The 24,103-nt window shown below is 50.4% G+C and overlaps 10 protein-coding genes across 14 annotated transcripts; 4 read left to right on the forward strand and 6 right to left on the reverse strand.

The window, feature by feature from the left end:
• Positions 1–2,050: 2,050 nt before the first annotated feature.
• H257_14413 (hypothetical protein) lies at positions 2,051–2,365 on the forward strand (the record flags this gene model as incomplete). The annotated part of the gene is made up of 1 exon (XM_009842216.1): positions 2,051–2,365. The coding sequence occupies one exon, from the start codon at positions 2,051–2,053 to the stop codon at positions 2,363–2,365; it is 315 nt and encodes a 104-aa protein (XP_009840518.1).
• Positions 2,366–3,198: 833 nt separating this feature from the next.
• H257_14414 (hypothetical protein) lies at positions 3,199–3,616 on the forward strand (the record flags this gene model as incomplete). Its single annotated transcript, XM_009842217.1, has 2 exons — positions 3,199–3,385; positions 3,495–3,616. The coding sequence occupies 2 exons, from the start codon at positions 3,199–3,201 to the stop codon at positions 3,614–3,616; spliced, it is 309 nt and encodes a 102-aa protein (XP_009840519.1).
• Positions 3,617–3,913: 297 nt separating this feature from the next.
• On the reverse strand, positions 3,914–4,957 carry H257_14415 (hypothetical protein). Its single transcript, XM_009842218.1, has one exon. It carries the CDS (start codon positions 4,854–4,856, stop codon positions 3,999–4,001), a length of 858 nt encoding a protein of 285 aa, XP_009840520.1. The 5' UTR covers positions 4,857–4,957; the 3' UTR covers positions 3,914–3,998.
• A 1,095-nt stretch (positions 4,958–6,052) lies between these two features.
• Positions 6,053–7,177, reverse strand: H257_14416 (hypothetical protein; the record flags this gene model as incomplete). The annotated part of the gene is made up of 3 exons (XM_009842219.1): positions 6,053–6,337; positions 6,387–6,849; positions 6,906–7,177. 3 exons carry the CDS (start codon positions 7,175–7,177, stop codon positions 6,053–6,055), a joined length of 1,020 nt encoding a protein of 339 aa, XP_009840521.1.
• Positions 7,178–8,781: 1,604 nt separating this feature from the next.
• Positions 8,782–10,589, reverse strand: H257_14417 (hypothetical protein; the record flags this gene model as incomplete). Its single annotated transcript, XM_009842220.1, has 2 exons — positions 8,782–10,418; positions 10,493–10,589. The coding sequence occupies 2 exons, from the start codon at positions 10,587–10,589 to the stop codon at positions 8,782–8,784; spliced, it is 1,734 nt and encodes a 577-aa protein (XP_009840522.1).
• Positions 10,590–12,608: 2,019 nt separating this feature from the next.
• Positions 12,609–14,035, reverse strand: H257_14418 (hypothetical protein). The gene has a single exon (XM_009842221.1). The coding sequence runs from the start codon at positions 13,923–13,925 to the stop codon at positions 12,726–12,728; it is 1,200 nt and encodes a 399-aa protein (XP_009840523.1). The 5' UTR covers positions 13,926–14,035; the 3' UTR covers positions 12,609–12,725.
• A 359-nt stretch (positions 14,036–14,394) lies between these two features.
• H257_14419 (hypothetical protein) lies at positions 14,395–16,604 on the forward strand. Of its 4 annotated transcripts, none has more exons than XM_009842222.1 (7): positions 14,395–14,691; positions 14,761–14,956; positions 15,019–15,366; positions 15,423–15,551; positions 15,694–15,867; positions 16,014–16,151; positions 16,262–16,604. In XM_009842222.1, exons 1-7 carry the CDS (start codon positions 14,431–14,433, stop codon positions 16,429–16,431), a joined length of 1,416 nt encoding a protein of 471 aa, XP_009840524.1. In that variant the 5' UTR covers positions 14,395–14,430; the 3' UTR covers positions 16,432–16,604. The 4 variants fall into 4 exon arrangements, with proteins under 4 accessions (XP_009840524.1, XP_009840525.1, XP_009840527.1 ...); XM_009842223.1 differs by having other exon boundaries at positions 15,025–15,366; XM_009842225.1 differs by having other exon boundaries at positions 14,761–15,366.
• A 557-nt stretch (positions 16,605–17,161) lies between these two features.
• On the reverse strand, positions 17,162–18,477 carry H257_14420 (UDP-3-O-[3-hydroxymyristoyl] N-acetylglucosamine deacetylase). Its single transcript, XM_009842226.1, has 4 exons — positions 18,408–18,477; positions 17,997–18,344; positions 17,638–17,906; positions 17,162–17,569 (listed from the first exon to the last, which is right to left on the reverse strand). The coding sequence occupies exons 1-4, from the start codon at positions 18,468–18,470 to the stop codon at positions 17,380–17,382; spliced, it is 870 nt and encodes a 289-aa protein (XP_009840528.1). The 5' UTR covers positions 18,471–18,477; the 3' UTR covers positions 17,162–17,379.
• A 164-nt stretch (positions 18,478–18,641) lies between these two features.
• On the forward strand, positions 18,642–19,057 carry H257_14421 (hypothetical protein). Its single transcript, XM_009842227.1, has 2 exons — positions 18,642–18,714; positions 18,773–19,057. The coding sequence occupies exons 1-2, from the start codon at positions 18,648–18,650 to the stop codon at positions 18,940–18,942; spliced, it is 237 nt and encodes a 78-aa protein (XP_009840529.1). The 5' UTR covers positions 18,642–18,647; the 3' UTR covers positions 18,943–19,057.
• Positions 18,711–23,574, reverse strand: H257_14422. Of its 2 annotated transcripts, XM_009842228.1 has the most exons (18): positions 23,366–23,574; positions 23,065–23,307; positions 22,909–22,989; positions 22,745–22,840; positions 22,531–22,695; positions 22,261–22,365; positions 22,002–22,139; positions 21,771–21,905; positions 21,139–21,429; positions 20,870–20,947; positions 20,728–20,796; positions 20,528–20,662; positions 20,240–20,347; positions 20,035–20,166; positions 19,607–19,735; positions 19,283–19,548; positions 18,808–19,209; positions 18,711–18,728 (listed from the first exon to the last, which is right to left on the reverse strand). In XM_009842228.1, exons 1-17 carry the CDS (start codon positions 23,549–23,551, stop codon positions 18,960–18,962), a joined length of 2,607 nt encoding a protein of 868 aa, XP_009840530.1. In that variant the 5' UTR covers positions 23,552–23,574; the 3' UTR covers positions 18,711–18,728; positions 18,808–18,959. The 2 variants fall into 2 exon arrangements, with proteins under 2 accessions (XP_009840530.1, XP_009840531.1); XM_009842229.1 differs by lacking the exons at positions 18,711–18,728; positions 18,808–19,209 and having other exon boundaries at positions 19,251–19,548.
• Positions 23,575–24,103: the final 529 nt, after the last annotated feature.

Consider the following 24,103-nt stretch of genomic DNA (forward strand, 5'->3'; position numbering starts at 1 on the left):
TTCTGGTGGAACGCACGGGAGAGCTTCGTGCAGGTGTACGTCGAGTGGCTGCCTGAGGACAGGCAGTAGCCACACCAATCCGCCATGGGGTCTTGGCCTTGGGTGCCCCAGGGTACGGTGACCGCTTGTCCGTAGCCTTCTCGCTGGCTGGCGCCATCGCGAAAGGCCGGAAGTGCCAATGCACTAGACCGCGTTGTCGCGGTCGCGGTTGCCGAGCCATGCACCGGTGCAGCCGCGGCGATCGGCGCTGGGCCGAGGTAGTGCGGGTACTTGGTGACCAAGCCCGGCCAGTGTTGCTCGAGCAACTGGCGCATGTTCTTGTATGGGATGCTCGGCTGAGCGCCGCGCCATACGAACAGGTCTGGAGCGATGCACTCGGGTAGTGCCGCCAGGAGGGCCGAGGCTAAGTGGCTATCGCTGAGGGGTCGCCCTTCCAGCTTCTCCACTGCCGTTCGCATCTTGTCGAAGGCTTGGACGTTGACGTCCAACGACACGTGAGGCTTGAACTTGAACGTGTGTTACCGTTGGTAAACGGAGATGGCCGTTGCATGTTTTTGTTCGTCGCTGGAAAATTTCCGCCGAAGCGACGAAATAATGCAATGCGCACATTCGTCGCGAATCCCGGTCAAACTTGACCGTGGGGGACAAGGAGGCGTAGACCAGCGCGCATGAGCGCGCGATGGCCGTCTTCTCCAGCTTGATCAACTCATCCACGTGGTTGCGGATGGATTTCGCGATCGCTTCGTCCGTCGAGCGGTTGTCCGCGAGCCACTCGGTAAGCTCCGGACCCAGTGGTGGGTGGGCGTCAAGTGTGAGTGGTGGGAGAGGGGGTGAGCCGGCAGGCAGTGCTACCGCTTCGGCTTGGTGCTGCCGTATGCGCTTGCAGTCATTGAGTAGCACCTTGTAGGCTCGACGGAGTCCCTTCATGGACGTGGCCGTCTCGACTTGCGCGCAGTCAGTCGCCATCTCGGTGAGATCCTCACCGGCAAGGATGACGGAAGTGAGTTCAAAGAACCACTCGTCGAAGTTCTCGGCGCCGAGGAGGCGCTGCGTGAACGGTAGGGCCGCGCGAGAGGTAGCGGGTGGAAGGCTCATAACCAGTTGGAAGTACACTAGGCAGGAGCAGGCACTTGGCAGACAGAAGGAATAACTGGAAGTGAATTACTTCTGACTGGAAAGAACCAGCCAATCAAAACTAACTATGATTGATCACGACATCCAATGATGTTCCGTGACCAAATGTCTGCGCTGACTTCTACTCGGAGGAAAAGCCTCTAGAAGGCACAAAAACCTCCTACACAGCTAGCAGACGCTGCTACCTGACTGACAGGGCAGTGGGGATGTTCTCTATGAGAACAGGGTGTTCTGACTTATTCCTAAAAAAAGGTACCGTACGAAGTACAGTAGTACAAGTTATGCGAAAACGATCATGGCAGCGTTATTGTCAGTTACACAACAGCGTAACCGATACGAACTATAAGGTGGCGAATCTGGCAGAGTTACACAACGCTTTACCAGGCGCATTAGCCTGTTCAACTTCACAACTTTATTACATACTATAATAGTACCGGTTTGTGAATCAGTTGTTGGATGAGGCATTCCAGAAACGAATACTAGTATTCGGTCATATTATCCGTTACTAGTACACAACTTCGTAACTGATACGAACTCCAAGGTTGCAAATTTGGCAGTACGCATAGGCGAACCTTACACAACCAACGGCATCAGCAACAATAATCGCTCGTTGGGTCGAAGGGTTTGGGGGTCGCCGCTCCGTCGAGCCCTATCCTCCAACTAAACAATTTGTGTCAGGCTATTTGGGGGTCACATTAGCGTGTATGGTTTGGCATGGGGTGGTCTTGGCCCCGTGGCTCACCAACGCGACCTGTACTGGGCAATTTAAAACCACACGGGGGTGCATGATCTTCTTTATCGAACTCGTGAATGTGCAACTGTAGGCAGTCTCCCCCCTCCTCCATCATCGGCGTTGTGGTGCTGGCACCGGATTATTCGATTGCGCCGAATATTCCATGAATCGACCTACGGTCGCATGTTGCTGGTGCCCAAGCTGCGTTCGTTGGGTCCAGGCATCGGCGACCTCTGCAAGACGTCGACGGTCGTCCTCACGTCCATCTACGCCCAGTATTATTATTCTGTGGCTTTGGACCGACGTTGGGACATTGTCCATTCCCTAGGTCGAGCTCGTCATTGTTTGATGAATTCCAAGGACAAAGCCGCGAATTACTTCGAATTGACCCTTCGGGACACGGATTGGGCCAACTTTACGAAGTCGTGGGACGTAGCGATTGCGCAGGCGTTGGAGACGTCCCCCGAAGACCTTCAATGGCTAAGCGTCCGCCCATGACCTCGAGGGATCTTTCCGTTGGTGACGATGTGCAGTACCTTCTGACGCTCAACCTCACCTGTATCGAGCTCCAGTACCAAAACGACTGCAAACTGGCCTTGATGGAATCGATCGAGGTCGAGAACGCCCTCGCCCAGCGCCAAACCGTGACCCTCAAAAGAGCGACGGCCGAGGGACCACCGTGACTATGGCATACTGGGACTTTCGAAACGAGTTGTATGTGTTTGCAGGCTGGAACAAGAGCCTCGTCGTCCGGGGGGATGTCAATCATTTTGAACTGAATGGGCTTGACGTGCCCATGTTACCAGCCCTCGATTCATTCTACGCGACTATGACCCGTTTTTTCAATCAAATCGTTGACAACTCCCCAATGCGCAACTTGTTTTTGGCCATTCCAACTATGGCGTCCGACTCCCGCCCTCCGAATCTTCTCATGGATCACGATGTTGTGTACCACGGAGGCAATACGTCCTCTGTTTCGGCAGCCCGCTGACAACGTCCCCTCAATCACAATTCGTGTTGAGGATGCCTACACGCAAACGACCAGCGATTTGGAAAGTATCAACCCCATGTAATTTTATGTATGGATACAGAATTCCCGAGGCGTTAGCTTTGAAATTCCGCTTATGCTCACCCCATCGCCTCTCAAGTGTTTGCGTCGTTGCTCCAATGTACACGATTGAGTTGTCAACATTCGAGATCTTGTAGATTTGCGCGTCCATTGTAAATTGGTCCATCACACTACTCATGATTCACTTGAATTCACTTGATTATGTCGACCTCTGTCGCGAGCCTGGTCTCATGGAGGAGATTTCTGAAGAAGAGACCCAGCCATGCCTATGCCCTCGCTGTGCTCATTTGTACGGCTAGGAGCTGCTCGAGCTTATACTCTGCACACACAGCATTTGTTGCCGTACCAATTGCGGGAATTGGTGTGTCTGCGGTGCTTTTTTGCCCAACGATTCCCAGCTCATTCGCCTCTGCGCCTGTACCGGTACGACTTTTATGACGAATTCCTCGGTATATTATATTGAGTTTCTCGATATTTGACGCCATTTTTCGAGTTTGCTGCATTATTTTTTTATTTGCAAGTCGTTTGAAAGGCAATTGGGGTTATATTGACTTGTAGGCACACTGGTCTTAGACAAGTCGACCGCGGAAATCGAAGAAATGTTTCTCATTTTGCACCATTTGACCAAACATCAGCAGTTTGAATACCTGCAGGAAACCATGGAACGCATTATGCATTGATCCATCAAATCCGCTAGTTCGGTGTAAATTCAGCTGAATAAATACTCATAAAATTACAAAATTCTTTCAAAGACATTGTGTAGCACGGGTATGTCGTGTGCTATCAAGAGCTGATTATTTCGTGATTTTGAGTGGGTTTTCAAATCCATCTGACATCCCATCCAAAATTCGACATTCCATCATGATTTTATTCAGTTGAAATGCAGGTAGAAACAAATCAAAATGAATGCCACCAACTGGAGCAAACTTAAGGACGAAAGTTTACAGTTAAACAAAGTTGGAATTACTAATTGTTGTATAGATAGACAAAGGCCAGTTGAAATTGGACGACGCAGTTGAAACCAATGCTTTTGATTAGTGCTCGAGCCTTAAAATCCACTTCTCAAATGCTTCTGATGACAGAATCCATGATGTCGCGGAGGTTCACAACAGCGACTTGGTTCACTCCGGGAGGAAGCGGTTGATTTGGGGGGATGGACAAGATGCGGCGCATGTTGAATCCGATGTTGATAGCACGTGGATCCGGTCTGATGCTTCGTTGAAAATCGCGTGTTGGCACGTCGGGAAGGACCCCAGGTGTGACGATGTCGTAGAAACGGTATTCAAACCGCGTCCCATCGGCACTAACTTTGAGCAGCAAGATGTACTCAATCCCAGCATAACCGCACCACCACGTGGCAGCAGCGATCAGTTGGGGCCAAGTTTGAGATACGCCAACTTCCACCACCAGAGTCAACCAATCAGCAATCGTACGACCTTGCGGTGGTGCGTTTCGATGTGGCGTGGTTCGTTGTGGCCCAAAACTCGCGTCGGCCTCTTTGTCTGGGAGGGCATCGCTGCTGACTGTCGTTGCGCCACCACTTGCAACCTCGCGATCATTTCCTGTCGCTCTGTTGAACTCCTTTCCGAATTCCCAGGCTGTGCTCTCGTGCACTCTTGAATTTGGAAGCTCGGTGATCAATACACGCCCATCGCCACTGAGTTCGAGAAACCGAAGGCCGACCCGCAGTCTTTCCTGACCACGAACGTACGCATTGAAGGCGTCAACGGATACACCGTCGCACACGAAATAGGGATTGACATCGTCGTCTTTGTTGTCGAAGTGACGTGCAACGTCGTGGAGGTCAATAGCACTCATAAAGCGGCGAATATCATCGGCAGTTGTGGGCAGAGTCACAGCAGCTGATGCAGTTGAAACAGTCGTTGGTGTTGCAGTCGTCGGTGCAGCAGTCGCAGTCATCGTTGCTCCACTCGGTTGAGAGAGCTTTTGTCTCTTGGTAGGCCGTTGATGTCGCCCCGTCCCATGCACCTGCGACGTTCATCGTACTTGTCGCTTGGACGTCGAAAATGGGAATGGGCGTGGGCATTCTGTTTCCGGATAATGTTGTTGCAGTTCAATGTCTGGACAGTCTTCCATTGGCTGAAACTCGACATGGTGTATTTTGATTGGCTGATTTTGAAGAATACCAACCAATCACAAGGGATTCAGTCCTCATCAGAGAAGCTAGTTCACACTCGTGAAATGTCCTTGCTTTGATATTCCCTTATCATGATTGTTTTTGGCGAGACAGCTGCAAGCGCACCACCACCTGTGGTCGAGTGCACCCTTCCCCAGCTATGCTTGAATCGTCAGTTGAAATTCGCGTTTGACGATGCCTACACGCAAACGACCTACTTGACGATCATGGCCACCAAATTGTGCCCTAGTTATTACACATGTCCCAGATGTCCGTGCCATTTGTACCTTGCAAAGGGGTATGAATACAACCAACATGTTCACTTCTTGCGAATGGGCGATCCATATTCCCGTAGTTATTCCTCACAGGCACGAGCTCGAAGTGCGCCGCGCCGTCGCATGTACTCACGTCCGCAAGCCGGTTGTCGGATCCAATGCCAATATATGTATCGACTGTGCTGGTTCAGGCTTTACATGTGTCCGTTGGAGCTCTGTTGATCACTGCAATGTATGAGAAATCCAACGTAGAGGTCACATTGGGGATCAGCTGATTATGTGATAGGTTTGGTTGAGAGACCGATAAAGTGGTGTGCATCCTACGGGGGTCGCCCCGTGCTGGGTTGTTTTCGGTCGAAGTGCGTCCACTCAATTATGAGGTGGCAGGAATGCTTCACTTCGGCCTCCGCCGTAATGTGCGACGACGATTACAAGGAATTGTACTAGCAGCATCGGTATGGGTGTTTCGCTGTGTGCGGTAGCTAGAGGACATAAGGGGGTCATAATATTATTGGTGGGGGTGCAACTGGCTAGCATTTCGACCTCTTTGCGATTGAGATGAAGGCTGTGTTGTCATTCTGATCAGGGGGTGGATTATAGGCTTCGATGTACAAACAAGTTTTGTACGAATTTGGTTACACCACTTATCACCATCGGATTTGCTATTCGTGGAATAGATATTGTTTCGAGAATTCGGCGAAATTCTACCTCGACTCGACTGCGCTGTCGTATTCGAGTTGCATGTCCATCACATACAAATACGTGGCAATGTGGGAGCCAAGGTGGTCTAATCCAGGCAAGAGACGACTCTGTACGAGATACGCCACTTTGACGTTCGGCCACGCCACATCCCATTTGTAGCGCTGGCTCAATTCCCACCACATCGCATGTTTTGGCTGTGGATGGGCGTGAAAGTGGATAAACCCCGCCTTTTGCACCGAGTGAGGCCACCACTCGTCCAGAAAAACTGCTACCCGACGCATATCGTACTGAATCGCATGTTGAATCCACATCGGCTATGGGGACTTTAAATCGGACATTGCACGAGTCGATAAGGGCACCCTTCACGGAGTTCTTGTTGAAGTAACTGCGCTGCCCGTACGTCATCTCATTTAACGATGCATGGAACGTTGCAAATGGTGGCGGCGTCCACACCGCAAGAGCGTAGTCCTCGTCTCCTGTCTTCATGGCAACCACCGGCAGTCTCTCGACGTGCATAGCGGACATGTTTGGAACGATTGTCAGCAGATAGCTCACCTCTGGTAGGTTTTGCTTCCGCTTGGCCAAGCTTAGCCCGTTCCGCATCATGCGATCTCTGAAGAACATGTTTGTGATGGTTGAGTCAAGCCATTCCCAGAGATATTTCACCGTGTCCACGTGCCCCTTATGCTCACAATCGTGCAAGAACACTCGTGCAGCTTGATCGTCATGGGTTTTGTTGTGCCAACGAAGGGTTTCGATGAGCGCGATGGGGTTGACATGGATTGACTCGTGGTTGGTTCTGCGGCCAATGGACGACACACGACAGCGTCATAGAACATGCAGGTATCGACGTACACGTGTTCATAGCGTTGGAACAAATAGTCTCGCGACAGCTTGGAGGATGGTGCGTTGCCAACGTATTGGCGAAACAGTGCCGCCTCCCCAGCAGATAATGGACGAAGCACGGCTTTCCACTGCCGCATTTGTCGCATCCCACGCGCGATGGCATCAACGAACCAACGAATCCAAAGAGGGCATGACAAGTACTCCAACGTCGCCGCCACCCCTTGGACAACAAGTCGAGGGACTTTCGTGTTGGCGGATACAAGTGCTTGTTTCGGGGACATGTTGGTGTCAGGGTGTGGAATTACAACTGGTTGTTCGCATGTCAGGTTTCACAACGTCCCAGTTTCAGCGACAGAGTAAAACGAACATTTCTGCCTTTTTTACTAGTATGTTAGTCTATTCTCTCGTTCATTCCTGGTTGTACACACTCGTGAAATATATGTATTTGCAGCCCCGAAACCGATTCTACAAGAAATGAGAAAAATATATGCTACAGGGAGATGCGGGAACAGGACACAAACACATCACTATGAAGAATTCAAGGTCCTTGACTCCTTCAATCATGGTGTACCATTGTCGAGGGAATACACGCATCTTTATTCAAGTTGTCGCGTGCGAGTCAACCAGGAACTGAACCTGCCACTTCCACGGAATCAAACGACCTGTACATGCGCGCGACAGTTACATATTATTATTCCCTTGAACAATTTTATGTTGATATTTGTATTAAGTATGCGTATTATTATCCATCTCCATAATTATTTACGTTTTGCACAAACGATTTATACATCCTGCAGATTGCGCAGGCGACATGCGGGAAAGGCGCGATGCAGGTCAGCGATTTCTCAATGCATACTGCACAACGGGTCACGAAACTCTCTATTCCGCATAACAACAACCAATACTATCTACAACACCTTATTGCATGTCGCCTGAATCAACAGCTGTAGAGAAAGACAACTTCGAACTCGGCAAATTCGTCGTATTTCATGAACAAACGTGTACATGCGGGTAAGATGCCTTATGCCAAAGAGAGCTGTGCATGCGCAGACCATGCTGCATAGGCTGAGCTAGTTATGGGCTATCTTGTAATATCAGTAGGATTGTGCTAACTAGTATGACACAGCTCGAGAAAAACCTCATCAAAGTTCGTCCATTCTCGATATATGCGCATGTCCAAATGCTGTCTGAGTACCACAAAAACATGCGCAATAAAATATTGCATCCGCAAAAGTGATGAAATATCCGGAACTGTTGTGTTTTCCTCAATGTGAAACGGCGCGAATTTTTTCAATGCAAGGCATCGCACATGCAGATATAAAACGTGTCAGTACAGCAGTCAATGTCCCTCTCCAACAAGTTGGATGACTGCGAGGAAACTCCAGTTTCGCTTTCGTCATTCATGAATGCCTCGATTTTGGCCTTCCATAACTTCGTGTTATGAGTTATCGCCAGTTCCCGCATCTCCCAGTATCGTAATCCTCGCGTAAGGGGGATTCTATACGCCCCCTCGTTGCAAGTTTAATAGACGCTGGGGATACAGGTTACTAGCATAGGTTGTCGGTGGATGTTAGGGGCCATGAAAATTAGGAGGGGAGCTCGAGATTTGGAATGGCGAGGAACGTATCGTGCGTTGGGTAGTTGAATACAATTGGATTGAAGAGACTAGTGATGGGGGCGTACAACGAATTGAATGGGGGGCATTCCCAAAGAGGCCGCGTGAGACGCTGAATTGGTTGGCGTCGTCGCTGACGCTATACAACATGAGCACATCCTAAGCTGGTTGTTCAAAGTGATTGACATCCCCCGCCGAGGCTTATAGTTATAGCTTATACGTTTCGGAAGCTGCATCATCACTGTGGAGTGCCGGCGCGGTCGTTGGAAGTTAGTTTTTCCCTGAATCGTCGTCGTTGTCGTAGATATCGTTGGCATAATTTGACGAACTCTCGACTTGATCACGTGACTTGCAAGTCGCGTGGTTGTATTCCACTGGCAGGTTGAACAAATACAAGGCTGTGGCGATATACCAGCCAACGTGGTCTAAACCTGGCAATAGACGACGCTGCACGAGATGCGCCACTTTGACGTTCTGCCACGTCACATCCCACTTGTATCGCTGGCTCAATTCGCGCCATATGCCAAGATTTTGCCATGTATGGCGGTAGCAATGGACAAACACGTCTTTTCGCACCACATTGGGCCACCACTCGGCCAGATACTCAGCCACCCGAGGCATGTCGTACAGTATCGCACGCTGTAGCCATCTCGAAGCTATAGGGACTTGGAAATGGGAATGGACCTCGTCGTAATCAGCGTCGTTCACGAAACAAGAGTCCTTGAACCAATTTCTACGCTGCCCGTACCCCTGCGAGTTCATCGTTTTATAGAACTCGGTCATCTGTGGTAGCTTCAGCAGCGCAAGCACAAAGTTCTTGTTTTCAGTCCCCATGGCAGCCAAAGCAAGCTGTTCGGCGTCCGTAGTAGTTGACAACTGTGGAGCGACCGTCAGCACAAACCTCACCACTGGCAGGTTCTGACTTTGAATCGCCCCGTAGAGTCCCTTCGACAGGAGGGATTGTCGGGAGGTTGTGGTGGAATCGACCCATTCCCAGATATACACCACCGTCTCCACTCCCCCGCCGTGTTCACAAGCATGCAAAAACACTTGTGCTGGTTGAAGGTCATGGTTTTGCACGTGTTGGCGAAGGGCTTCGACGAGCGCGATGGGGTTGGGGGATACCGAGCTCGTCATGGCTGCAGAAATGTCAAGGTCCAGTTTGGATCGAATCAAGGCTGGCTCGGCGGCCAATTGGCAGCATACCAAATCAGCGTCTCCAACTTCAATTGCGTCGTAGAACTTGCGGATCTGGACGTTGACGCCTTCGTGGCGTTGGTACAATTCCCATCCCACCGTCGTACCAAGCTCTTGGCCAGTGCAGCCGCAACACAGTGTTGCCTCTCCAGCAGCAAGAGGACAATGCACGGCCATCCATTTCACCACTTGTCGCATGCCGTGGGTAATAGCATGAGCGATCCAACGAATCCCAGGACGATGTGACAAGTACCGCAACGTCGTCGCCACACCCACGTCTTGCTTTAAATCACCAACTTGGACATTTCCCTCGTAGACAGATGTAGGGGCAATATAGAGTGGCTTAAATGAAGCCTCGACGCTAGTCACGAAGGTTTGAACGGCCTGCAATGACAGACATCGTAGGACAAACTCTTCGTCGTTCGTGTTCGTTGCCATCAAGAGGAGTTCGTCGTAATCCTCGAAGTTCTTAAACGTGGCCAACAAGTATTCCACCAGGGGGAAGTTACGGGATTGCGTCGCCAATACCAGCCCCTTCCTCGAATCGAAACGGGATACTGCTTTGTCTTGACAGAACCACTTGACAATGTACTCCACAGTGGAGGGGGTGGCTCCGTGTTCGCACGCATGCAATAGCGTGTTACGAGTGACGCGCCCCCCCCAGTATGGAATTCGTCGAAGAGCATCCAGAAGGGCTGTTGGGTTCGGAGCTACAGAGCAAGCCTTGAGGACGTTGGTTGCTTGTTCGGGTTTGACTTCGATGGGGGGATCAGCGCTCACCAACGTTGCAACTGTCGCCGCATCTCCCCTTTCAACGCCTCGAGTAGCGCTTGATAGTGGGCTTGGCAATTGTTGCGACACTTGTTTCGCTTCTTTGTCATGTTGATGGCAGGACGCAGAATTTCACTGACTTTGCTCCGCAAACTGACGCGACTATTATATCGATTATGCAAGGTTTTGCTTGTACGTGTACCAAGGAGAACGAATATGTGACGGAAATTGACTGAACATGTCCGTCTTACAGTGTGGACGTGGGATCGTTGTCACAGTCCAGTTGCATCAAAATGACAAGAAACAAGTGCCGCGTCGAACTCTGCCAAACCAACTGCCCCAGGTATCAAGCGTTAGTCAAGGCCATTGAAGGGGGGATGGGACGACATTCTCAACGATGATAATCGCCGAGCCCCCGCATCGATCTCAATCACGAACAAGGAATGAATGTCCTCAAGGCTTGCTCTGTGACTCCAAATGCGATGGCGTTTCAGAACGTGTTTAGACGAATTCCTAGCTGGGGGAAGTGCCTCAGTGGTGAAGTATTGTTGCATGCGCTCGAGAACGGAGCTACCCCCTCCACGGTGAGTCGCCATTGTGATGGCTCAATCAATGCCCTCGATGGGGGGTTGATTTGATGAAGGGGCTTCAATTGGCGACGCAATCCCGCAACTTTCACTTGGTGGAACACTTGTTGGCTTGGCAAATTACGAATACCTCGTGGATCACGACAACTTTCTAGATACGGCAACAACTTTGAACGGCCAAAAGGTTACCTCGCGATATCTGTCGTTGGCCAGCGCTCAAACCTTTGCCACAAATTTAGGGGTTTCCATGGAGGCACTGGCTGCAACATTCGCCAACGGGACCAACGATTAATTTGGCGGTGCTGTCAATGATGTGATGTCGGCGTGGCTGTACTTCTGGTTTGTTTGTTCCATCTTCCACGGGATGCCGCAAGTTATACAGGCAATGGCAAGCTCATCTCCCCAACCCCGATATGCGCTCCCTACAAAAACCATGACCTTAGAGCGACTCCGTTGTTTTTGCACACTTGTGAACATGGCGGGGGGGGGGACACGGTGAAATATCTCTAGGAATGGGTCGAGTCCACCATAAATTTCCCCCTGCACACCTTGCGGAAGGGAATCAACCTTACCACGCAATGTCAAAACCTGCCCGTTGTGCGCTATCTCTGACGCTCGTCCAATGATCCAAAATGCACGCCGAAGGGCTGCCTTGGTGGCCATGAAGACTGGAAACAAGGAGTTTGCACTTGCGGTGTGGATGCTATCTCAATTTGTAAGTCCACGAATCGTTGAATTCACCAGTGTATGGACGACGCAAATGTGGGATCAAGAACTCCCCTGTGATGAACGATGTTAGTCACGACATGGGTAATAACCGTTCCCATAGCCTCGATGTGGATTCAGCATGCGATACTGTATGATATGCGTCGGATAGCAGATTTTCTGGAGGAGTGATGGCCCAACGTGGTGCCAAAGGCGGGGTTTGTCTAGTGCCAAGACCATCCATGGTAGCAGCAAGCATACGCTATGATGGGAATTGACGGAGTCAGTGCTACAAATAGGATGTGACGTGACAGTACGTCAAAGTGGCGAATCTCGTACAGCGTTGGCTTGTTGCCAGATTTGGACCATCGTGGCTTCTACATTGATGGACATGCAAGTCGAATACGACAAAGCCGTCAGATCACGATGGCTTTCCGAACAATTATCAAAACGAAACCATGGCATCAAAAATCCATACTACGTGGAGTCACAGGCTCGGTCTTAGCGTACATTGAACTATGGCGTCTAATGTGCCTATAAGTGGCACTCCATCCTAACGACGGTGCCTACAGCAACAATTTTAACTTTCTACTCGACACATATATGGAGGCGACAGGTTGTGTGCCATCTACGCAAAAAATCCCCTTAGGTACACTTTTGCAAATCGAATTGTAAGCCACCGCATTCATCTTACATGTTCAGCAGTTCATCACCGAAAACCATCTAGAAAGTGCTTGGTTGACACGATGATTACAGTCGGTATGGGCAGGGTAACTGGAGCCGATTATGTAGCATACTATTTGCGTGGTATGAACACTACCGCCACCAAATGCAAGGGCCAGCCAAAGGGTCGCTATCACGTTCAAATTTGATGCATATCATATATAGCAGGCAGTCCATTTGGTTCGTGTTGAATGCACAGTGTTGCCTTGACCAAGCAGAACAATTCTATCTCTACATGCTATTCACTTGAGCGTACGGCGTCGCCACCTTGTTATCTTCGTCTAGTTCGTTGAATTTTGGCAATCGCTGCTCGTCCAACTCGCGCGAGGACAGCCGCAGTTCGAACGACCGTGACGACGGCAGCTTGCGAATGGCGGCGTCGTACTCCGGCGGCTTCTCCTGGCTGGTGTCCACAGGCACGAGCTCGAAGCGCGCCGCGTCGCCGCGCATGCTCACGTCCACGAGCCGGCTGTCGGATCGAATTCCAATGTACCGGCGGTGCTGGTTCAGGCTCTTCATGTATCCGTTGGAGCTCAGTTCCCACGTAAGTCCTGGGCGGCCGCGCCAGCAGTTGAAATTTTTCATGCGGATATCGCGAAAACACGACAGCGTGCTCCGTGAGTACATGTATGTGTTGGTGCCGGCGGTGCGAAGGCTCACCTTGATGCAGTTGTACACCTTGGCCGTGGCTTGCAGCTCAAAGATGGCTGGCTTGGTCCAGTTGGTGGTCGCGTCGCCCTCGTCCTCGTCCGCCACAGACACTTGGCCGGACGGCAAGATGACCACAAAACGATTGTGGTACCCGTTCACGCGCAGCTTGACCTTGTGGCCGTTGAGCGCCAGCACTTTGGCGACAACCCTGCGGCTGACGTCTTTGATGGCTTCGATCTCTTCTTCCATGGCCTGTACCTGGTCGGGCGCGATCTGGTGCTCAAACGGCACGCGGGACTTGGGCTTGGTCATCACCTGTTTGCACCACTGCTCACCCGTCATGCACCAATGCGCGTAATGCTCGCAGTTTTGCGAGAAGATGTTGAACTCGCCCTTGCCCAGCCCCATGAGGAACTTGCAGCGCGCGAGCACGACTTCGGGCAGGTCGGCCTTGCTGTAGTGCACTTCGCCCCACTTGGACAAGAGTTCGCGCAGGCTGCTCGTGTTGTACTCGACCACGCGGAGGCTCGAGATCTTGCGCTTGGAGAGAAAGTCCCGCAGTGGCGACACCCGCACACACGAGTCCGCTTGGGCTTCCTGGTACCCTACCAACGGACTCCACACATGGCACACCTGGATCGTGTCTTCGCTATCGCCTTGCGTCCACACAATGCCGTGGTGCTGATATCGGATCGGCCATCGACTCTCGTCCCACACGCACAAATGGTCGCCCGGACGAAGTGTTTGGATCAAGCTCACCTTGGTGTAGTTGCCCAGCATGGTGATGATGAGGTACTAGGTACACTGGGAGAGCTGGACAATGAGAACGTGGTTCTGACAACGAGTGCTGCGCTGTGCTGGCTGCCTGCAACCCAGACGAAGAGGTATTACTGTATTGCAGAAGTTGGGCAGAAACGGCCGCAAAGTCAGGCCATACAAAACGTCATAGAACGAGGAATGTTGGTCACTTACTCACACTTGAATTTCCAGTGCACCCTTGACATCTTACGATAACTGGTCATTTTGCGTACAGCTGTCCCACTAGCCCAAGAATTTCACTCGGGAGCAGCTAGCTGGATGAGGCGCGCCTAAAGTGATGTTAATCAGGGCGGCAGAAGCTAAACTGAGAGAGCTTTATCTCCGTCCAATGAATCGCCTTTATGACCAGGACATACAAAAAGATGCCGAGGGGCGACGCCATCACTGAAACCGCCACATAGGGCATGCATGCATTCACGGCTGTCAGTTACACGACCATATATACTCCACATTTGGCTGGTCTTCCATGATGCTAGGCGACGGGTTTCCTTCCAGGGTGTGTGACTACAACATGTTATTGCAACCGATACAATTCGTTGTGTCGACCCTGCTCCAGCCCACGGCCCGGCACTTTTGCAAGCTCGATGACGTGGCAGACTGCCACGAGTTCATGCAATCCATCGAGGCGGACGATGCGTTCCTTGTGCTGCGTGCGGCACTCGAGTACATCAAGCTCACCCGCTCCCTCTTGCGTGTCTGCGACGACTTGTACCAGAACGACGATGCAGTAAATCGAACCCTCGACTTGAATGAGTTGTTTCAACGTGTGCGATCATTGGGCTTGTGGTGTACGTAGCCTAGTGTGGAGGAGGCGTTGGGGGAGATGCGCCAGGTTGCTCTCGAGTCGCCACTGAGCTCGACGGCGCTGGGCCAAGCTAGCCATGCCAGCCCTATGAAACGACACGAGTATGTCCATCCGTTTCGGCAACACAACGACAGCAGTGCTGACACTTGCTTGCATACGGCCCTTGAAGGCTCACCTGAGAAGCAACGTACGTTGTCGACGTGAGGTCTTTTGTTTTACATATGTACACCCATGACAACGACGCCGAAGGTGCAGACGGGCGACCGGCGCGCCACTGGCTCCAACGCCTCCAAGACGTGTTTGCATTGAGCTTGCCGTCGCCATTCGCTAGAGACGATGACCCAGAGGTCGACGAGGCCGCCGCGCCGTTGGTGAACTCTGACGAGTTCGCACCGTTGCCCGAGCTTGCGACACAAAACGCTGACAATGGTGGCACGTCCCCCTCGTCGTTGCCTGGATCTGCTACCAAGGGGAAACTGGATGGAGAGCCCCCCCCACTTGTGGTCAACACCATGCAATCCATGGTGGAGTTCCCGTCCAACCTCAAGCTTCAGTTCCATGGGCTAGTGACCGTGGCAGACTTCGCCAAGGCGCGCGGTATATAATCTTGTCACTGACATCATCGTTATGATGTTGGATGATTGAGAGTGTAGAGAACCACCGAGCTGCGGTGGTCGTCCTCACGCAGCTGAATGGGTTCGACGTGATTGTTCGAGCTACAGATGCATTAGCCACAAGCCATAAGGCGCAGATCATCACGTTGTCTCTTCTGGGCAACCCAGGTACAAACGGTAGTTAGGTCACATCAACTAGTGCTTTTCCATTACTCATGTCATGCATCCTCCCTTTTGCCTTGGCTAACGAATATATAATCTTCAATGAAAGTCGAGGATGCTGTACGCAATTCTCATTACGAACATGTAGACATTGTATCGTCGTGTGGGCAGTTGGTTCCAAGGGGGGAGTGTCGCCGACTGGTGAGGTCCGCCATGTTACAGTTCCCCACCAGCGGTCGCATCCAGGGCCTCGGGTGCCTTGCACTCGCTAACCTAGCTACCCATCACCTTGACAGTCCATCATCCGTAGACCATGATACGTGTAAGACCTCCAACACAGTCTCGTCTTTTGAACGTTTTGGAAGTGGATTACATTACTCCGAACACTGACAAAGCCACCACCACTACACTTGGGCTACTACGACATGTGTGTTGTCCTTCCTGCAAGTGATGACATGCCCATTGTAGCCACTCCGATGGAGGCATGGGACGTTGACAGCAGCGGCGTGGACTTGGTTGTCGCTGCCATGAAACGCTTTCAAGATGTGGATGCGAATGTGCAGGCGGCGGGCGCGTGGGCTCTCGCGTCCATCTGTCGGCATCATGGTAGTATGGACACCTTGACCCCCCCCTATGTCTTCCCTTTGACTTCCAGTTATGTTGGTCAAAAAAAGCTGTAATATCAAGACCTGTTTGTTAAATTATGGTGTTGGTAGAGGATCTGGTGTATGCTGCGTTGGACGTGGGGGGATTGAGTGCCGTGGAGCGGTGCAAAGTGACGTTCCCAGACGACCCGCGCGTCCAAACCAACGCCGAGCTGGCCATCGCGCAACTCCTGCATCGCCCTGTCCCGTTGCTCCAGAACGACGGGTGTGTCGTCCAATGAAAAACGCACGCATCGTTCGATTTCAATATCCCTCAGTCTACTTTGGACTTGACATTCAATTTTGTTTTCATCGCTCGTATACGATGTGAATGCGTAGACTTAACGTTAGTACGTACCAGTACTACCATTGGTAATACGATAATGCTCGGTAGTAACAACTGTGCAAAATTGGCAACCAAACGTCGACCATTACGTATATTTAGAGGCCACCCCGTAAAATTATGCCGTAAATCGCCTTGGCAAGTCTGCTAAAGTTTCCCAAAGTCTCGTATCTCATGAAAAAGGAGAAAAAATAGCTATTTTAATAGCTATTTTTTCTCCTTTTTGTTCAGACAACTTCCTATTAAAATAGGAAGTTGTCTGAACACTTCTGAATTTTTTGTATCTCTTAAACACACGATTCTCAAGAAAATGGTGGCATCCGGACACACAATAGCTCGAAAAATGGAAGATTTCGATTAATGCATCTATTTTTGGAAAAACGGCCATGTTAGATGTCAATTTTCATAGCAAATGGACGAATGATATTAATATGGGTGCGTCTGGTAATTATTATTTCAAAATAACATGCCATTTTCTGGCAAAATCGGATAAATCCATAATGGCGTCTTCAAAATGGAGGGAAAAAGGTCCATGTTGTAATATCGCGTTTAGGGTGTCCTCAAGGAGTACCTCCCACTTGGAACTGCTGGATTTGGGTCCAAATTCTCCAAGCAAGGTATGTTTCAATATTTATCATATTTATTAATTTAGCCCCCAATTTGAGCCGGAATATTGTAATTTTTCAGGTTACCAGACGGGTGTCCTATACAGTATATTTGGTTTAGACAATACGTCGACATGTACTAGATTCAAGTCAGGAGCGCCAGACAAGAGTACAACAGCGGCTCCAGGAGGATGGATCTACAGGTAGTGAAGGAGCGTGTAACATGAAAAATCTGTTGATTTTCACGGCAAGTCGCGTTTGGGGGTCGAGATGTTGTAATTTCGAGGGTCTTGAAACAACGCGTGGAGGAGTTCATGGGTCAGAGCATGACCAGGTCGAATGCCGACGTAATGGCCGTGGATGGGCATCCCCGCCAGGGCCAAGTCGCCCACCACGTCCAGCGCCTTGTGTCGACTCCATTCATCTGGAAACCTGATACATAATAGATGAACCATGGTGAGAATAGATAAGCTGTCATTTATGGCATGCCCACCACCTACCGTAAGCCGTCGGGATTCAGCGGCGTGCCGTGGTCGTTAAACACGATCGCGTTGTCCAAACTGCCGCCTTTTGCCAACCCCATCGCATGCAACCGATCAATGTCTTGGTGGAATGTGAACGTTCGCGCCGACGCCACCGTCGCAAAGTCGGCGAGGCTGAGATGCGTCCACTGCCGAGGTAACTTTCCGGGGAAGTCCACTTCCACGGATACCGTGAGTTCCTGACTTGGTCGTGGCAGCAAGGACGCCGCTTTGTCTGCTTTGAGAACCTACGTGTTCACGTAACTAGTGATTGAACATGCTTGCCTCGTTCGCGGAACGGAATTGGTGAGTGGATGGAGTTCGTGAGTGCTTTCTACCTGGACGGGGCGGAGGACAGTCAAGATCGATTGAGGGGCGTCTTGGTCGTGGACCCCCGCGCGCACCAACGCATCGACGAACCCGGCGCTACTACCATCGAGGATCGGCACCTCCGGCCCAGTCACGTCCACATGCACATTCGTAACACCAGCCGCACTGATCGCTGCCAGGACATGCTCCACCGTCGCGATTGAATACCCCGAAGCACGGTCATGCAATCGTGTGCAAAATCCCATGGTGTCCACCGCCACATTTGAGTAGATGGCAGACACTGCCCGACCCGGAGTGGCGTCGTCGCGGAAGACCACGCCAGTGTTCACTGGCGCAGGGCGGAGCACCAGACGCGCCTACTCCTGAATGAGATCTCCATCTTCCAAGGAGAACACAGTCGTCTTCACGGCGAATCTTACCTTCTCGCCTAAATGCAAGCCAATTCCTGCGACTTGCACAGCTCGTTCGATCGTTCGCTGCATGTTCAACTCGTGCACTGAGCAAGTCCGGATACATTTGGTTTCCGGATAATTGACCACGGTTCATCATTTATCAGAAAAACCGTGGATAATATGAATTGCACTTATCTATAATAATAGATAATCTTCATTTATCCGATTTAGATAAGTATTTGCAAATCATGTGACTCAGTGAACAGAATGGCGCAGAACAACGTGGGCAAGTGGCTCGTCGGCGGCTTTGTCACCGTCACGGCGGCGACGATCGGTAGGCTCCGACACCTGTCGATGGCAATGCATTATCTCTCATGCATGATGATGCACAGGGTATCTGCACGTGTATCTCCCCAACTTTACGGACCTCGGGCAGCAAGTCCATGAGCGCGCGGCGTCAAGCCAAGCAAGCGGCACTGAGTCGCCAGTGGCTGGGTCCATGTGGAAGAACTTGAATCGACAGGTGAAGAGCGGAATCAATCCACAAGACGTCGCAAAATAGAGTTGGGTTTCTTCTTTTTACTCTTTGGTCGTTCTCCCTCGACTAATACCAGAGATGAATCGATCCGATCGCTTTTGATCGGTCGAGGTCTGCGCGGACATCGTCGTGGTTGTGGCCATCCGGGGCACATGCAAAGGCGGGTAGTCGTGCGTGGTATGGGTCGTCACGGACGTACGGAAGATGTTGGACCATTGATGTTGCACCTTGGAAGTGACGCGTCCAGTAGTGGAGGTCATGGGATCGGACGCGCGCACGGATTCCCGACGTCTATGTAGAAATGTCGCCACCGCATCAATCATGCATCCACCCATCCATCCATCTCTAGGTGACGACAAAGTACCGTTCGAGGCGCGCCTGGAGTAGGGTATTGATGGTGTTCTCGGCGTGCACCAACTTGGAGACAGAGTCCACACAGAGCACCGCGTGGCGGTTAATGAGCTTCCCCATCGACGTGTACGGGCCACCGCAGTCAAAGTAAAAGCATGACGTGGACGGCATCGGCTTGGTGTCGATCTGCGGCCCCCGACTCCGCGCCGACAGGCACGGACACACGCTGTCGAAGAGCATTTGGATGGCCGTTTGCACTTGTTTGGTGCGGAGATGATGCTACAATATTCCTCTGTCACATCTACGACATCAACTCCATCAGTGTTTGCGTGCACACCCGTTCCAAATGCTTGAAGAGCAAGCTGCTCTCGTGGATCACCGCAACCGTGTCCCATGCCGCGGCGCTCTGCGACGGGTTCAAAATGTCGTGGATCGGGTGATCACCCATGTACAGCACTTTGGTGTTCTACAGTATGGGGTCAAAATGATATATATATATCATTTCCGTCTACATATATCATTTGGACGCCAATATATCACTTTGCCCCAAAATATATGTACTCTGGAGTATATCATTTGGACCCGCGAATACAATATAATATATATATATAATATATGTTTATATATATAATATTTATAATATTTCGAACCCCACCTTGCACGTCAAAATGAAATACATAAACTATCGTTTTGACCCATATACTGTATATATATATATCATTTTGACCCACGAATATATATATATGTATAATATTTGAACCCTACCTTGCACTTCCAACTCGGTTGGACCAACGCTTGCATGAGTTCTATGAGGTTGCCACCTTCGTACACTTTGCCGCGCTCCAGGGTCGTGGCGGCGGCGATAGACCTGGCATTCTGCGCCGTCGTGAGTACTTCCTAAAGATATGTATATATATGCATATTAATCCTCCGATTCAAATATATATTGGAGAGATATAAATAGTATTACCCTAAAGCGGCACCCGTGATACGATTCAAAAAACACTTCTTTCGCGGCTTTGGTGAGCACGAGGTCGAAGAACGACCGCCAGTCGGTCCCCACTGCACATTTCATCACCTAGTTACATACAATTGATTGAACATGTGATTCCGACTTTTTAGATTAGGATATGTATGCTAAAACAACGAAGGGGATATGTAGAACAACTAAAGTGGTACTAGTATTTTCGAGGCAACTATTAATAAGGGGATGTCAACTATTACTAAGTAGTAGTACATCATGGGTCGTAAGTCGTACTGTGTCTGTGTGCTCCCACGAGCCATTGGTTAGTAGAAACACGTTTTTCTTCCATGACTTGTGAAGCAGCTCGAGCATGCGTCGCACGCCGCTGTTGACTTGGATCAGCACGTCTGGCGCTGTCGACAGCGTGCGCTACATGTACACATGATACGGATAAGCTCTAAACTCCTCTAGATGTAGCTCGGGAACAAACGTACCCAGTAGTCTGTCCCATAGTACGCCGTGGTTGCTTCCAATGCAATCGAGCACAAGACACTGTACACTGACTGTGGAGCCACACAAATCAATGAGAACAAGCGGAATGTGCTTGCATGTATCATAAGGTTGGTAAGTAGGTACCTCTGGATGCAAGTGACGCATTTGGTGGTCTATGTCCCCTGAGGGCAATGGCACATACCCAATCTCGACCTCGGTAATCTACAGATACATACAACCCCACAGACATAAGCAACTATCCTCCCCTCCCCCCTTCTAAACTCGAATCAAGTCTCACGTTCTTATCATGTATTCTCCTCCCCCCCAATGATTAAGGGGAATACAGTTCCAAGCTCCTAACTAGTGAATGGCCACGTTGTTGTAGTGCAACTACTGTACTACACTGTACGTACCGTTCCGGCTTCATATTGATCCACGAGCCAAGCATATAGAGGGCCAAAGATGATTTCGGCGTTCGTGTACAAGTAGTTGTAGGTGGTGGTGCCGGCGCGCTGTTGCTGGACAGGGTAGTGCAACCCCAGCACGTTCTGGGGCAATTCGTACGTCCCATGAAACCCACGAATGACTTCGTTGGTGCTGGTGATGTGCAGCAAGTTGCCTTTGATGACGTCAACCGCAATGCCACGGAAGGCCAAATGCGGCAGCCACACTGGCAGCTGCGCCGTGCGCAAGTTCATGTAATTCTACCCATCATACAACTCGTTCAGTAATTACCACGACGCAATGTCATCTACCATGTTTTTACAATGTCCAAAGTTTACACCTTGAAAAGTCGTACTATTTAGTAGATTTACAACATGACATGTCATACTATGAAGTACTGTAGATCATTTGCACACGAAATAAATACTTCATATTTTGAAATATATCATTTTGCACCACCACCACCACGAAAGGGCATATATCCTTTTCATTATGTCCGAAGGACTCCACCATAACTTGTCATATATCCGTTGCACTCACGACATATCAGTTGCACGTTCAGTTTTTGCATCACCACTATGAACTGTCATCGTCGTAATACCGCTTGAATGTGCTTGTAGGCCTTTTCAAACGACAGTTTGAGCAATGCGTCCAACTTGAACTCGACCAGTGTGTGGTCGACGTCGAAGCCGACCCACCCATAGTCGTCAAAGTGCAACCGGTGGGTGTCGTTGTGCTAGACAAACCATCATCATCTTGTGACAAAATGGGGGGATGTCTCGTCTCATGTGCCTCGTCTCATGTGTCTGAGACATGTGCTTTGGAAACGTACGGTCGTGAGGGGTCGTCCGTGGCTGCTGGTCATGTTGAAAGTAAAGTGCTTGGCCCGCATAAAAATGTTGCGCGCCACAAACACTTGGTTGAAATTGGACTTATGTACGTCGATGCATTCTTTCCAAAACACGTCAAACTAACGACATCAAGCGAACGGACATGAGGAGTATCGGACATGGCAAAGGACTCCATTGTATGAGGATGATATTAATAGGACACCAAGAACTCGATGTCTTCAGCGTTGGGCGGCCATTTACCTGGGGCAATGTAAGCCACGTACGGTAGTCATCTTCGTGGATGCGTTCGAAGTCGTCGGCAGATGTGCACAGCAATATATCGCGTTGTCGTCGTTGGAGATACACCTACATCAAATAATGCACGACACCATTCAACCTTTGTGACGTTGAACTTCAAGGGTAGTATGACCATCACAGTGAAATGTATCAATCATGGTGACGTTGAACTTCAAGTGTACAGTAGTTTGACGTGGCAGCACCACAGTGCAAATGTACAATTTTGTAACCAACCAGCATGACCGACACCATGGCCGCGCACCCGTTGACCATGATGTGATCAATCATCCGAAGCCGCAATTCAGACGGAAAGGCGTCTGTGAGGGGCACGACCATGAGCTTCCAGTACACGGATCGGGGTAGGTGCAGCTGGACAATTGTGTTGTGCACCCCCGGCAGCTACACTCATGTTATCCGTCACCAAACTGCACCTACGGAAACGGTGTACCAGCATCTGAATCGTCGACTCGACCGTATCCAAGCACACTGCTCCGATATCCCCAAACGGCAAGCATGGCTTGGGGTTGCGTGGCTGTTGTTCTCGCTATTTTGAAATTCAATGCATGGCGATGGTTTGGCATAGTAAACACTTGATGAGTTTGGACAACATACATGCAAGAGAAAACCGAGGATCTTGAGGACATCGGCTCGATTCCGCACTTCTGGCCCAACGACTTGGATGATGGCATCTACCTACAGCGTTTGATACCGTCAATTGATCGTGTGAGACAAACATCATCAACACAAATAAAAGCAATAGACACGTACAAACGGCGTCGTGTCGCTGTCCACAACCATAAAGTTGCTCTCGTTCAGCTGAAATACAATGTCGCGCACGTATTGGTCGTCGATGTTCTTGGACTGCCCGTGCTGGCTGCGCACGCTTTTCCCACTTTTGCCGCTTTTGGGGGAGGTTCGAGTGGACTTATAACTGTTGTCGAGCTTGTCAGTAAGCGCGCACAACACTCCCGACCCTTGTTCCCACATGGTTCCCATGTACGCGACAAAACTCTATAAGCACACTTCTGAGATGTCGGGTTGTTGCGGCTACAAGAAACGTTTTGTGTACCAGCGACAGCTTGGACTTGGACCGGTATTTCATTTCGGTGGAGATGATGTCCATCCACACCTGGCGCCGCTGCACTGACAGCGGGATGCCATTGGCCACCATCACCGTAAAGTTCTTCACTGACATGCCGTGCCACGCGACCAAGTCATCCGTCACGCTCGCACGCGGCTGATGCCGTGTACCCATGCTGCCTGTGATGCCAATATAATGATTACACCTAATTATGCGATGGATGTTGCGAAAGGTCGCGATCTCCCAACAACTCACCAAAACGTAAGGTGAGGACATTTGGTGGGAATAATTTGCGTCTCTGAGTTCAAACGATATTTCACAAAACGAAACGTCCTCACAGTCAACTCCCCAAGCTAAGTTAGCTCCATGCAAGTGCGTTGAGATACTGTAGCTTAACCACTTGTAACCCCGTCAGAAATTACTAGTATCATATACTAGTACTGCAGTAGTACTACGTAGTGCTTCGTAATTTAGTACATGTACTACTAGTACGTATTAGGATTGCGGGACTATGGGCGTCGGAACGTGCCAAGCAGGGGTTCGTACTTCCTTTTGCTCTTTTGACACAATTTCCTTTGCTATCAAATCCCGTGCTCCTTTCGACGATCTACGCTTTATCGCTTGGTCAGGGCTATCCTCTCTGCACTGGTACACCAATTAGTTTTCTACACTCTTCCCCGCCGTCTAAGCGCAAACCAAATTTGATTGTCTATGAGAGTCCTGAAA

Source organism: Aphanomyces astaci, assembly GCF_000520075.1.
Source record: "Aphanomyces astaci strain APO3 unplaced genomic scaffold supercont1.57, whole genome shotgun sequence".
Lineage (NCBI taxonomy): Eukaryota > Oomycota > Saprolegniomycetes > Saprolegniales > Verrucalvaceae > Aphanomyces > Aphanomyces astaci.